The sequence below is a fragment of the Octopus bimaculoides genome, chromosome 7 (assembly GCF_046866305.1).
Source record: "Octopus bimaculoides isolate indiv1 chromosome 7, ASM4686630v1, whole genome shotgun sequence".
In the NCBI taxonomy this organism is placed as follows: Eukaryota; Metazoa; Mollusca; class Cephalopoda; order Octopoda; family Octopodidae; genus Octopus; species Octopus bimaculoides.
This window is the reverse complement of record NC_142934.1, coordinates 11551114-11566023: the sequence shown is the minus strand read 5'-3', so window position 1 is coordinate 11566023 and position 14910 is coordinate 11551114. Positions and strand designations below refer to the sequence as shown.

General features: G+C 39.2%; 1 protein-coding gene across 8 annotated transcripts in view; it reads right to left on the bottom strand.

Moving 5' to 3' along the window:
* Positions 1 to 3459: 3459 nt before the first annotated feature.
* Positions 3460 to 14910, bottom strand: part of LOC106882391 (uncharacterized) — a 350086-nt gene continuing 338635 nt past the window's right edge. For all 8 annotated transcript variants that reach the window (XM_052969230.2, XM_089354753.1, XM_089354757.1 and 5 more), the window contains 2 exons: positions 10726 to 11210; positions 3460 to 9190 (listed from right to left, as the gene is read on the bottom strand). In XM_052969230.2, the coding sequence (XP_052825190.2) occupies positions 4604 to 9190; positions 10726 to 11210 (5072 nt within the window). In that variant the 3' untranslated portion in view covers positions 3460 to 4603. The remainder of the gene's footprint in view (positions 9191 to 10725; positions 11211 to 14910) is intronic.

Below are 14910 nucleotides of genomic sequence, written 5' to 3'. Positions count from 1 at the left end.
CAAATATGTTTCAGTGATATTTGAACATGCAAAGGCTTTTCACTGTAGTTTGTTGTGGAAAAAAAAAATCATTCAAGCATTTTTTTTTTCTCCACAACAAACTACAGCGGGAACCCTTTACATGTTCAAATATCACTCGAACATATTTGAACTGGTCCTGTTTGTATACTTTGTCACTGCGCTGCGCTTCAAACCATGTGTGGCTATACATATGTGTGTGTGTGTGTGTGTGTATATATATATATATATATATATGCATACACACACAAATATCGAACAATGAGAATGATTGTTCAACACCACATTGGTGGACAAAGATTCTTTGTGTTTTAAGGCTACCATTGGTTTCATGTTAAGCATGTTCTCAACAATTTCCCACCCTATTTTAATTTTTTCTAAGTTGAATCCAAGGGAGGTGATCATCTAAGAGTTGTTCCCACTGATGTTTACCCAAGATTTCATGATTTTTTTTTTTTTTTTGTGATTTTATGACTTTTTGTCTGTTTTAATCCAAAATCGACATGAACATTGCCACTCTATGATAGGCTAGAAAATTGTTGACGATTTTCTTCACATGAAACCAATGGGGAGTCTTAAAACACAAATACATACACACATAGATTTACAGACAGACATGTATATATATATATATGAATTTAAAAGGCAAGATGGACAGAACATTAAGTCAAGTATTTCAACATGTATACATATACAGCAAAAATAAAAATAGAACATAACAAAATAAAAATACAATAAGAGCCTGTGAATTTGACCATAAGGTAACAGCCTTTTCTTTACTATTCATTTGTTTATCTCTCTCAGAAACAAAATTTACAAGTTTCTTTGGAAAATTAAAAAAAAAAAATGAAAGAAAGGGGGTAAATAAAAATAAAAATCTCTCTTTTTCAATTATAGGATTTTTTCTTTATCTTTCTTTTTGTGTTTTTTTTTTTACATCCTGCATTTTTTTTTCTTGTATAACTCCCTGGTAATTTGTCTGTCCACAGCAGGATTAGGGATTTTTAATATCAGGGGCTCACCTGCTAAAGTTCTGTTTTTTTTAAATTTTTTTTTTTCCATTTGTGTTCTTTTTTTTATGTAATAAAATTTCTGTTAAATCATTATCATTACATTATATTATATTTAATCAAACAATGACAACAAAGAGGGAAAGGAGGAGGAAGAGATAGATAGATAGACAGAGAAAGAAAGGCAAAAAGAGAGAAGAGGGGAGAGGGGAGTTGTGATAGATTTTTTTTTAAAAAAAAAGAGACATATCTTGGACAGCAAAGTTGTTTTTTTTTTAAATTTTATTTTAATTATGAAACTCTGGAAGAATTTCAAATGGACAGCTTCCTTCCAGCATTTCTTTATTTTATATATTTTATCATAAAACCTGATAAAGTGAAGCATAACCCATGGCTCCACATGCCCCCCCCCCCCCCCCGACACCATGCATCAAGCACTCTTTCAGTTCAGTTATTCTTGTAGCAAGATCCTTGACTGCTGCAGTCTGGTCACGTTATCACTGTACTGCACCTAGCACAGCTTATAAAACATTTCTTTATTCTTTTTCTTGTTTCGTTTTCTTTTTTTTTTTCTTTAATTTTTTTTTGTACCTCCTAAGCCCCACCCAGCACCCTATTGCTGAATATGAAAAAAAGAGTAAAAGGGGAGGGAGAAGGGCCTGGTGCTTTTTTTTTTCCCCGCCCCTCCATGCACTGAAGAACATCCTTCGACCGTCCTTTATTTACAGATAACTTTACAGAGTTTTTTTTTTTCTTTTTTTACTTGAGACATATATCTTCATGTTTTTTGCAGCAGCTGACGTGGTGGGCCTTATTGTGTTGTCATACGGACATATAATGTAAAACATAAGATTTTAAGGTAGGGGCAGGAAACATAAGTTGAATGTCTGATGTGTGTAAGTTACAAAAAAAATCAAAAAATGTCCAAACAAGGCAGGAAAAATCCACAACTGAAAAAAGATATTTTCGTCCTTTTTTTCTAATATTTTTGTTCTAAAGTAAAAACCAGACAGATAGTAGGTTCCAGAAATATTCCAAATCAGGACCGGGGGGAAAGGACGGGGTTTACGTTATGCTAACGTTAGTGGTAGGTGGAGAATGCACACTCTCCCCACCTGACTATTACACCTGCTAAAATAGACTTCTCTCTTTTCCTTTCCACAGCAGCAGCAACAACGATAGCAGCAGCAACAGTAAAAAACAATACACTTCACGAAGAAATCAGGCTCCTTATTGTTGACCTTTTCCAGAAAAAAAAAAAGCCTTTCTATAAAGAGGTCATTCCATCCTTGTTCTGTTACACCAACCACTCACAAAAGCTGGGGAGAGAGAAGGATGTTTGATGTGATGGGGGTAGGGATCTCTTAGCTAACTGCTTCATTTGACCAAAGGTTATCAATTTAGCCCAGCATTGAAGTTGGCTGATATTATAATAATAATAATGATACTAATTTCTGACGATGGCACAGGTCATACATGATTAAGGAACAGGTAGAGATGACTGGATCGAATTCCCTCCTCTGCGCCCAGCCCTCTCCAAGGATATTACTGCTACTTAATTTTTAATCGAACCCCTCGGATTGATGGAAGGTGAGAGTCGACCAAGCAGGATTTTGAACACAGATCCTTAAGAGACAAATCTAATTACTGTAGAAGTATTTTGTTCCTTGCTTCTTACTGTTTCTGCCAACTCACTGCATGGTGATATTGATGAAGATGAATTGTAATAATAATAATAATAATAATAATAATAATAATGCATCTCTAAAAACTGTGAGAGAAGAGTAAGTTGTGATGCTTATGTTATTCGAAAGTATATGAGCCCAGTTATATGAAGCTGATCTTACTGAGAAGTGAAACCAGGCAGAGAGAGATGGCCCTCATTGAGTATTTACTATCATGTTAGGGGCTGCTATGATGATAATGATGACAATGAGAAAGAAGGATGATTCATTAACCTACAAACCAGAGCATAATTAAAGTAACACAAGTTTATGTATGTATATATATATACATATATGTACATATATATATATATATATATAGGAAAAGATTGTTCTATGTCTTTTTTTTTTTTTGTGTGAGTATGTGCGTGTGTAAAAAGGGGTTTTAGGGAAGAGTGAGACATCTCCTTAGTTGCTTTCCCTTTGCTGAGAATTGGGTTCGATTCCAACACATGTAATCAGATGAGGGGGGGGGGGAATGAAAATAAAGGTTCCGTACGTTGGTGCCAGAGTGGTCAGAAGGAGTTGAGGTTCAAAGTATAGACAGAATGGCAAAGGAACTGAAGCTGAAAGGTGAGATGCCTGAACGCTTTAAGCGTTTTCCTTCCCCCAAATTGTCACCATTATTTTCCGCAGTCAACAACACAGCCGCACACATATACCCACACATATAATAGCACACACGCAAACACAAACAAAATCTGATGTGGCTGTTTTTCATTTACTTGAGAAAAAAATATGATAAAACAAGAAAAAAATAACATCTAAATTTTTGTTTTCTTTCTTTCTTTCTTCATCTTTTTGTCTTTTGTCTTTCAAGGGAGGAAATGGTAAAAACCAAATTGAATTTGTTCTTTGAGTGTTTGTCATTTTTTTTGTTTACTTTTACAGAAGGGGCCCTGACATTGGGTCTTCAACAGGACACAGATTAATATTAGCAGTAGCTTCAATTGACAAGGAGGGACTGGACATTTAAAAACATGGTGATAATAATAATAATAAATGATAATAAATCAGTAGAGAAATAAGGTAGACTTAAGTGAAGGGGGATGTGTGTGTGTGTGTGTTTTATTTTTTATTTAACAAACACATTTTTTTTAGCCTCACATTTTTACATCTCTGTATATATATATATATATATAAAAAAAAGAAAGAAAAAAATGCCGTGTAGTCCTTCTATTAATTAAGAAATAAAAGTCGAAATGATAAAGCCCCTGATTTGCATAAGCAGCTCAACAGTCACAGACTTCTTTGATAGAAATCTGCAGTCGCAGGTTTTGGAACAACTATTCTTTGCTGGTTTTGTCAGAATTTTTTTTATCCAGTTTTCAAGTTGCAAGTCAATGTTATGCACCCTTCTGGGAGCAAAAAAAAAAAAATTATTTTATTTAATTTTTTTTTTTTATTTGACCAATTGGTCTAGTTCTATTTATAATTTTGTTTTGGATGTGGGTGGGTGGGCGAGTGGGAGACTGGGATGGGGGGAAATATACAAAAAAAAAAAAAAAAAAGAGGTCAGGTGAAGAATGGACTAACGAAATGTCAGACTGTATTCCATGAAATGTCTAGAACTGTAGCAGCTTTGGATCCATTAAGATTTAATCTAGGGTAAAAGCTGAGGGGTGAGGCTGGTCAGGAACCATCTATGTTGGTTTCCACTGGCCCTTTGGGAGTTGATAACAACCCACAGAGCTTGATTCTTCTGCTTCTGCGATTATTAGTAACACAAATAGTTGCTTGACGCAGGCAAAAAAAAATCAATCCAGCCTCTATTTTCTATTTTTGTTTTCCCTCATATCAACAAGTGATAATTCCATTATTAGGCACCACTAAATAACCGAAAGAACCTCTTCAAGTGGGACCAGGCATATTAGGCATCACGCCCATGTATTGCTGGCCAGGGTTGGGCATCATGTTACCCATGGGGGACATTTGACGTGGGCGGTTTTGTGAGTAAAGCTGTTGCTGAAACTGTTGAAACTGTTGGCTAAAACCAGGGCTAACAGGATTTGATCCTGGCCCCTGTGGTGGGCCGTTTGGTGGCGCAGTCATACGTGGGCCTCGCTGCATGGCTGGGTGAGGCATTCCATGCATAGACATGGCTGGATGCATACCATGACCTTGCATTATCTGTTGCCCCTGCATCATTCCATTGTTCATCATACCAGGTGGACCTCCACCCATCATCTGGGGGTTAAACTGGTGGGGCATGCCATGGGGAGGCATACTGCCTTCCATGCCATGAGGAGGCATTCCTCCACATACATTACCCCCACCAGGATTCATACCATTCATTGCGCCCATATTGGGCATGGGTCCACCCATTCCAGGGGCTATCATATCACAAGGACCCATGTTACCAGGAAGAGCTCCCATTGGATTGTTCATGGGAGACATATGCACTGGACTGGCCATACCACCACTGGGCATATTACCAACCATGTTAGGATTAGGGTTCTGCATCATTAGGGATGGAGGCATACCTAGAGAATGGTTGGGCATACCAGGTCTTATTTCTCCTAAAGAAGGTCCTGAAAAACGTGGCATTTTATTTTGAGGTGGTTTACAGTCTAAAGTGTGACCCGGTGAGGCCAGCTTTTGCATGAAGTCTAAATCCGGCCGCTGCTGCTTAGTATTCATATTCTGTGAATTCTGAACAGGTTGTGCTGGCAGATATTGGATGGTGTTGGGGGCTTTAGCTTGGATTTGGATATTGGCGTTGCCAACAGAATTTGCAGGAAAGTTTGGTGAATGTGTCATGCGTGAATTTGAGTTGATCATGAGGTTTGGAGGGTTCCCTGACTTGGAGTTCGATTGTTTGCTCGTGGGAGGATGCCCACTGGCATTTGGTAACATTCCTGCATTAGGGTTCACAGATGTTGGAACTGGACCAGCACAACCTTGTTGTGGTGGCAGAGGCCCTGACGACCTCTGCGCAGATACTTGTCCCATGTTCATTTGGGAAGATTCATTAGGAACTTGCTGGACCTGCATAGAAGGACTATAGCTAGGCCCGTCAACAGATTGTATATTCAGCTGTTGTATCTGCATATTAGCATTAATGAAAGTGTTATTAACTCCAGGCATCTGACCTTGTGCCATTGTATCTGGCGTCACAGAACCTTGTCCTGGGCGCACGACTGTGTTTGATGGCATCGGGCTGTTACACTGGCTTTGAGAAGTAGGTAGATTAGATGGAGTAGATGGCTGTGAGGTGCTTGTAGAATTCTGTTGGTTGCTAACATTACCTTGTATCTGTATGCTATGAAATGGACCTCCTTGCATCATGTTTTGCTGCATCTGATGTGACAAGTGTTCAACGCCCTTTGCAAGGTTTGCTAGGCTGGCCGAAGTGATATTCGTCATGTTGCCAGATTTGTTACCAGCAGCAGAACACACGCTGCTGGATGTACTGGTGCCCCCAGTTGATATGTTCGAGCTACAGTTTATTGAGGGTGGATCATAATGAGACAAACGCATCCCACCACTGGACATTGGTGAGGGTCCAGACATCGGACCGGGACTGGACAAAGGACCAACGCTGGAAGATTGGCTGGAATTGGACATGGGGCCTTTGTTGGAGCCTGGTGCTATATGCATTGGAGAGTTGACTTGGCTATGAGGGAAGTTACCACTCTGAGTTTCAGTAGGCATGCCTGGTTGCTGTGGAGGGATAGCATGTGGGGGAATGCCATGTTGTTGAGATGCCATGCTCTGACTGATACCATGTGGAGGTATGCCTTGCTGTGGAGACATTCCGTGCGGTGGTATTCCCTGTTGAGGTGACATACCATGTGGAGGCAAGCCTTGCTGAGGTGACATGCCAGGAGGCATGCCCTGCTGGGGCGACATACCATGTGGAGGCATGCCTTGTTGGGGTGACATACCGTGTGGAGGTATGCCCTGCTGTGGTGACATACCATGTGGAGGTATGCCTTGCTGTGGTGACATACCGTGTGGAGGTATGCCCTGCTGGGGTGACATACCGTGTGGAGGTATGCCCTGCTGGGGTGACATACCGTGTGGAGGCATACCTTGTTGAGGCGACATGCCGTGTGGCGGTATGCCCTGTTGGGGTGACATGCCGTGTGGAGGCATAGCTTGCGCTTGAGAATGCATGTTCTGCTGTTGAGACGTTCCCTGCTGTTGTGATGAGATGGGTTGCTGGGAACTAATTCCTTGGTTGCTCATACTTGACTGTTGATGGGGTGGTACACCTGGTTGGTGGGGGACTCCGGGTGGATGAGGTGGGGCAGCAGTAGCGACACCAGCTTGTGGCTGTTGATGTTGCGGCAGACCGACTGAAGGGTGATGTGGCGATACGCCAGGTTGATGATGTGGTGCGGACACCGTGGGTGGTTGTGGATGTGGAGGTATACTGTTCTGATGGGAGTTCATCGCCGACTGATGGGTGGCCATGTTGGATGGTGGCTGCGGATGTGGGGACATACCCGGGGGTTGAGGGTGATGCGAGGCCATACTAGACTGCGGTGCTTGAGAAGACATAGGCGATTGGTGTGGCGGTAAACCAGAATGATGTTGATGAGGGGGCATGTTTGGATGTGGTTGGTGGTGGGATGGCATGCCTGGTTGTTGTGATGCTGGATGTGGGGGCATACCTGGTTGTTGTGGTTGCTGCTGAGGAGGATGAGGATGGGGAGGCATGCCTGGTTGATGGGGTGGCATGTTTGCTTGTGGAGGAATATTTGCTTGCGGTTGTTGTTGCTGCTGCGGTTGTTGTGGTGCTTGCTGATGAGGAGGCATACCACCCGGTTGTTGATGTGGGTGTGGTGGTATACCTGCTTGTGGCTGTTGTGATGGTTGTTGTTGCTGCTGCTGCTGTTGCGATGGTTGTTGTTGTTGTTGCTGCTGTTGTTGTTGTTGCTGTTGTTGTTGTTGTGGTGTTGGTGGTTGTTGTGAATTTCCTGTTTGGCTTGGTTCTCGATATGCTGTATTTAACTGTTTTGTTATCGTTAATTCTTGTCCTTCGAATGCGTTGAGGTAATTTAGCTGTTGAGGTGATGGAGTCGGTTGCAGGTTCTTGTAAATCTCATCCATATCTTCCCGTTTTCGTTTTGTTGACTGTGCATAGCTAGGAGGAGGTTTGCTACCGGAATTTGGAGGGGCATTCATTTCAGGCTGAAACTGTTCTGGGTTACCAGCTCTCTGTAGGGTCAGATTTGAATTTTGTTTAGCCGAAGGAGGCATGTTAAATTGCGAGTTCAGGCCAACTGGAGACACGTGACCCACAGGGTGCTCCATATTTCCAGTTGGTGGAAGCCCAGGAGAGAAGCCGTGACCCATTCTTCCAAGTCCAACCTGCTCTAGGGAGCTCAATGAAGGGGCCCGTCGAGGACCAGGGAATAAATGCATAGGATCAGGAGATTCAGGATGGCCGTGGCCAGATAGAGGGGGAGACAGCATTGGTCCATTCATGTTAGGTGAGGTAGATGCATTTAAACCAGCGACTCCTTGTCGTTTTTGTGAGATGGAACTGTAATACGAAGGGGGGGACGCATGCATTGAATTAGGGGGCATTTCCATACCAGGGTTCATCTGTTGAGCCATTTGCATGTGCTGCATTCTTCTTTTCTCAGCATAAAATTCCTGCTGTAAGCGAACCCATTCCCGCTGCGCCGTCGTAATGTTTTCTATGTTGCCCGGTTGGGGGCTAAACTGAGGCGGCATGTTCTGTTGTTGCATCATAAACTGGTGATGCTGCATCATGTGCTGCGACGGAAGAGGTTGCTGTGGCATAAGTCCCTGTTGCTGTTGCTGCTGTTGCTGTTGTTGTTGTTGCTGCTGCTGCTGCTGCTGCTGCTGCTGTTGTTGCATCATAGCTGACTGCGGTGACATCTCATGTGGAGACATGCTTAGAGGGAACATATTTGGAGGATGCTGCATTCCCTCCGGAGGTATCATGTTAGCCCCCGGAGGGAATCCTCTCTGCTGCTTTAGTTCTTCAGGAAATAATAACAGCTGCAATTTCTGAAGGGAAGCCAATGATTCCTCTCTCTTCTGCAATTGTTCCGGAGTGAGTTTGTCATCAGGAACTTTTGCTTGCAGTAAATTTCGATGTGGGAGAGGAAGACCTTTACTACACATGCGGTAGGGCTCAGGATCAAACCCTGAATTATCCGGTAACATTCCCACCTGTCCCTGTGAAGAATGACCTGGTGGAACCTGCCAAGGCATCATTCCACCTTGACCTTGACCCATCATGTTTGGGTTGTTTGAGTAATTAAGGAATTCTTGCTCCTGGAGGTTAGCATTCTGTTGTTGCACCCACTGAGCTACTAATGAATTAGGGCTGGGCCCCATATTGTTCATGTTTGTATTCTTTATACAACCCATGTTTTGTTGGTGCATATTGGCCATATTATACATGTTCATTCCGCCTGGAGGTCTGTTAAATTGGTTGCCTTTTGGAGGAAATTTCTGCAAGAGATATACAAATAAAATCAGTATGAATTTACATAATTAAAAAAAAACAATGTTTTCTTAGAGTATACATCCCGACACATCTCTCGCACTCACTCTCTCTCACTGGGTAACCATGTATCTTGTCTGCAGCTAGTCACCCGTTTCTCTCCCTCTATCATAGTTTGACTTCCCATCATCTGACACAAAGCCACCCCACTCAACATCCCTCCTAGTGGAGGGATCTTTGTCTTGTAAGTTATGGTGCCATGTAAAATGCAACCAGTACATTCTGATAAGTGGTTGGTATTATGAAGGGCATCCAACCTAAAAACTCAGGCCAGAACCGATGGAAAACAGATGATGATGACATATAACATATAATCATGTATACACATTAACCCTTTTTGAGATCAACCCCACTAGAGACTGGTCCTGGCTCTGTATTACAAATGCCTTGTTTTCAAAAGTTTAGAATCAAAATCTTCCACCAAAACTTAGTCTTGATAATAGAGTTATTTTTACCAAATTCTTCATTATATTTAAAAGTAATTTAAATAAACACAAAGAATCTCAACAGAATATGGTATCAAAAGAGTTCAATGATGATGATGATAATTGAATTTTTCAGTTTAAAGACATGTCTTTTAAAGAATTTATCACGTTTTGATGGATATATTTATTTCTCTTACTAAAGAAATAGATATATTTCTCTTACTAAAAGAAATCCTATTAAAATTTCTTTAATTAAATATTATTAGTAATTATATATAAAAAAAAATTGTTGAAATATTTTGTATATCGTAGAAGTATAACCAATTTGATGCATATAAACTTTAACAATAAAATCTTATATGGACTCTTAAGGGCCATATGGACCAAGGTGAGAACCACTGCTCTACAGAGTTATTTGATCTGCTAGAAACAGCAGTCAATTCTTCCTCTGAACTCTTTGGCTGTCTTAAGAAAGTAAGTATATTTAGCTAAACATATACTAAGTAAAAAGTAGAAAAGTGCCTTTGATTAGAAGTCTGTAGGATCAGAGTTGACCAAGGCTTGTACAACAAATCGTCTACACACTTCTCAATTAAAATTGCAATATGTGAATCCAAAAGAAAATCAAGAAATTAACCTTAGGGGTCTCTAATGTAATCGTTTGACTCAAATCTTACCGATTCTTATTAATAATGGAACTAAATTTCATGTGTATGTGTGCATGAGTGACAAATAGAAGTAATGAAAAAAATGAGAAAGAATGAAACAAATAAATACATGATATTTTTATACATTTTCAAATATTTAACTTCATTGATCAAAAATGTGGATTAAAAAAAAAAAAACATTTATCTCTACACTATGCTTTAATCAGTTTGATCACTGATTGTCATTAGGTGTCTTATCCATGGATGTATGTATATATGTCTGTATATGGAGATCTAAAGCAGTTAAGACATATTTCCAATACTAAAGATGGGGGATAATAATAATCCAAACAGCATAATTCTTGTCAACAATAATAATATCTTGTCAGGTATTTAACAAACAAGACTTACCTGTAAAAATTGCTTTGTTCTTGGTTGATCCATATGAAATGCTAAAATGGATTTATGCTGACCTTGGCGGTAAGAATCTGCAGCTTGGTTGGCTAAACTCGTATTAAAAACAAATATTTGACTATGTTGCTGCATAAAATGTGCATCAATTGGACCTGTTGACTGATGCTGTTGATGGTTAGGAGAAACCATACTAGGATGGGGCATTCCAGGAGATTGTTGTGGGGGTGTTTGGCCCAAAGGCGGGCCTTGTCCTGGACCACATTGTGGTGCAATTTGAGGATGTACCTGTCCCTGAGGATTAGGGCAGTTGGGCTGGGCAGCTTTGGAGCTGTTGCCAACTGACAGTGGTTGGGGTGCACCAGAGTTTGTACATTGAGTCTGTGAGGGAACAGGGAGAGTTTGTGTGGTTGGGGGGCCCACTGTCGTTGATGGAGTCCTTGATAGGTCATTAGAGCCAGGTGACCGACCAATGTTTTCTGCACCTGAAAAAAGAAGGAGAAAGATGTATAAACATATAAACGGAATAGTTGCTGAGGTTTATTCTCACCAATAATGGACATTAACTTGCTATAAACCTGGTCAGTTCTCTTTACCAGTAGAAAATTGTGGTTTAACTCTTTAGTATCCAAATTACTCCATCAAATGTAATAACTATTATTCACACTGTTTTGCAGTAAGCATGTGTTATCATGTAGCTTCGAGATTTCCAAGATTTATTTTTTAGAATGACATTGTAGAGTAGGTGTGTGACAGGCTGATTTGAACATAAAACAGAGAGCATATTCAGGCTGGATATGGCCACAGATAAGATGAACCATTACAGACTAATGGAGGAATATTTGAAAATATACTAGTTATTATTCTTGTCGATGTTGTGTCAACAAAGAGAGTCATTGAATTTGCTTTGGTCACATTCCTGGTTATAACATTTGTTAATTCTCTTTGAGGTAAAATTCTTCAACTGCAACAAGGTCTCAAAGGATAAGAACAAATATTTTTTTTAATATAAAACCATAGACGCAGCAGGTGAAAGAGAAATCAACTGATTCCATTAACCAGTAATGTTATTTAGACTGTTGAAATACAGATATATAAGCTTTTGCTTTTAAAAGATTACAGTCAGGACTTTTACAATAGTATTGAATTATGGTTGAACTTTGTGATTGCTCACAAACTGAGTAAGACTAGTATGATTAAAATTCTATTATTTGGTTAGTTTTCAAGTCGTGGTAATTCTGTGTATAACTGAATAATATTTTTAAGGTTAGTAGTTGTTATTCAGATCAAAGTCAACCCTGACCAACATGTCTTTTATCTCCACATAAATGTGGATGTTCTATTAGAACAAACTATACTGTGGTAGATTACTGACAGACATTTGGTTGCAAAATGCACTCTTGTTTATATTGCTAGCCAAGAGATAAATCCCCACTACCCTCAGATTACACAATTTTGACCTTCCTTGGTCTTGTCAACGATAGACACTTGAATGTATCTTTTATGTTTTTATAAACATCTAGGATTACATTATGTATTCCTACCTTTTTGAGAGATAGATATTTAGTTGCTATTTCTAGCATGTTGAGCATAAAGCCTCCCTCCACTTCCCATTTAGCTATGTAGCATTTGCAAGATGTAAAAAGAAAACAACAACAAAAAAGCATCATTGATGGTAGAATGAAGTTCTATTTTAAGAGTCAATATTTTGTGTCTATATCAAATCTTCACATCCACCCTGTTCTTTTAATACAATCTTGCACATTCTTTCTCAAATCCTCCAAACAAGGGGAAATCCAATATTGCATAAACCAACAGGTAGAACTCCTGGTTTGGACTGTGACAGTCCGGTCACAGACACGAGAAATCCTTCACCATGTATCTATTACATTTTGTTCTCAGGTTAGGTCAAACCTTTTACAAAGTCAAGATATTTACACCTGCACCACAAAATGTAGACTCAGAGCAAGCACTTTCTTTTGTTTTCGACAAAAAATAAAAATAAAAAGCATCTTCGTAATGGCAAGCTTCATACAGAAACACAATACTTGGATTTGCTTGTGATGAGACACGACACAGCCTGACGTTTATGTCATTACAAGTCTTATACTATAAAAGAAAACTGATCTCTGTCTGTCCGTCACAACAAATTTTTCGACAGAGGTAAGAAAGGGAAGAGAAAAAGTTGTTGAAAGAGGAATATATTTATATATATATATATATATATATATATATATATATATATATATATGTATATATATATAATCGAGAAGGCGGGAGAAGAGAGAGAGAAAATAGATAAGTAGTGTTGTCGCCATAGTAACTAAAATGTGGGAATTTTAAGTGCAAACCTGTCAACACAGCAGAGAGAGAGAGTTATTAAGATGTTGTAATAGTGCTCCATGTTCAACCTGTCTGAGTATTTGAAGGAACATTTTTTTTCTTTTGCAGTGGAAATGGAAGGTGTCTGTTTCTATTCTTGCATGGAAACAGGTGAAGGTTGGTGACAGGAAGAGCATCCAAACCTGCCTCAACAAATTCCACCTGACCCACTCAGGAAACATGGAAAAGTGGACATTGAAAGATGATTATGATGGTTCATTGGTGTGGCGAGTGTACAACACATTACGATGTGTTGTCTGGAGTTCTTTGTAGTTTATTGCTGTTTGTTTGCAGAAAGACCAGTGGCCCAGACAGAACAGGATGATCAAACACCAAAATGCACTTAATCACACGAGGTGTACTACTGCCTTACTTACAATAATATCAGTAACAACAACCTAATCATTCTCGCAACATTTACAACCATATAAAGGAATTTTCGTCCTTTTTTTTTTCTTTTGGAAACTAATTACACTAGATTGTTTTGCACACACACACATGCACACTCTTCCATCTTACTTTAATTTAATTTGCGACAGTTAGAATTAACACAAGTGACAGAGTATGAAGTAGAAATTGCTAAACGTCTCTGATAACTAATTCACATACATTAGAACATAAACACAAAAACACTCCGACTCCGACTTAACCATTTGAAAGAGTTTAAATAGAAAAAAAAAAAAATTTTCTATTTAAAGTAGCAAAACGAAATGCACGAGGGAGAAATATATTGCAATTAAATTCAATACTGATTAAATTGTAGTTTTCTTCGGTGTTTATTACCAAACAAGTTTCACGTATTGTAAATGATTTGTTGATTGCAATAGATTTGAAAATGTATGAGTGTGTGGGCGTGTGTGTGTGTGTGTGTACGTGTTTGTATTTACATAAAAATGAAAATATGTAAACAAAACGTATTTTGAACAAACATTTACAGATACTATAGTTTCCCTCTCCACACAAACTCACTCCACCTTATCAACAACTTTAAATAGTCACACACAATTTAATTTTACACTGAGTATAATTTAAAGAAACGAAGATGATAACAGCTAAGTTGGGCGAACGGCAAACAACAAGTACAGGATAAGCAATGACTTAAAAACAGCAGTAGTAGCAGTAGCAGTCCAAACAAACAAGCAGCTGTTTAAACTGGACATCTTAGAAGAATAGGTTCTGGATAACCAGATGTCGCATTGAAGGACTGTATAAAATTGCTGGACTAGAAACCAAACAAACTGAAGTGTGTGTGTGTTAGTGCATATATACACATAAATCCTTTTGTCAAGATAGGTACCACAATGTCCCCAGCTGATTAAAACACTCTTCCAGCAGAAGGTGATTTACATTTAATACGGGCATTTAGGATTTAGTTTATTGCAGAAAGGTTGTAAAAATCCAGCAGGCGTGGCTGTGAGGTAAGAAGCTTGCTTCCCAACCATGTGGTTCTGGGTTCAGTCCCACTGTGTGGCACCTTGGGCAAGTGTCTTCTACTATAGCCTCGGGCTGACCAAAGCCTTGTGATCTGGTAGACAGAAACTGAAAGAAGCCCACTGTATATATATATATATATATATATATATATATATAGATAGATATAGATAACAGCTCAACCATGGAATTTCTACTTTTATAGATAGTCTGTAATATCTTTGGCGCTTGTGTGAATTTTTGCTACCCTGGTAACTAGCTGTTTTTTTTCCTTGTTATTCATACACATTGAAAAAATATACATACATTTATATGTGTGTGTGTGTGCGTGTGTATATATGTATGTATATGTATTATATATATGTATGTATA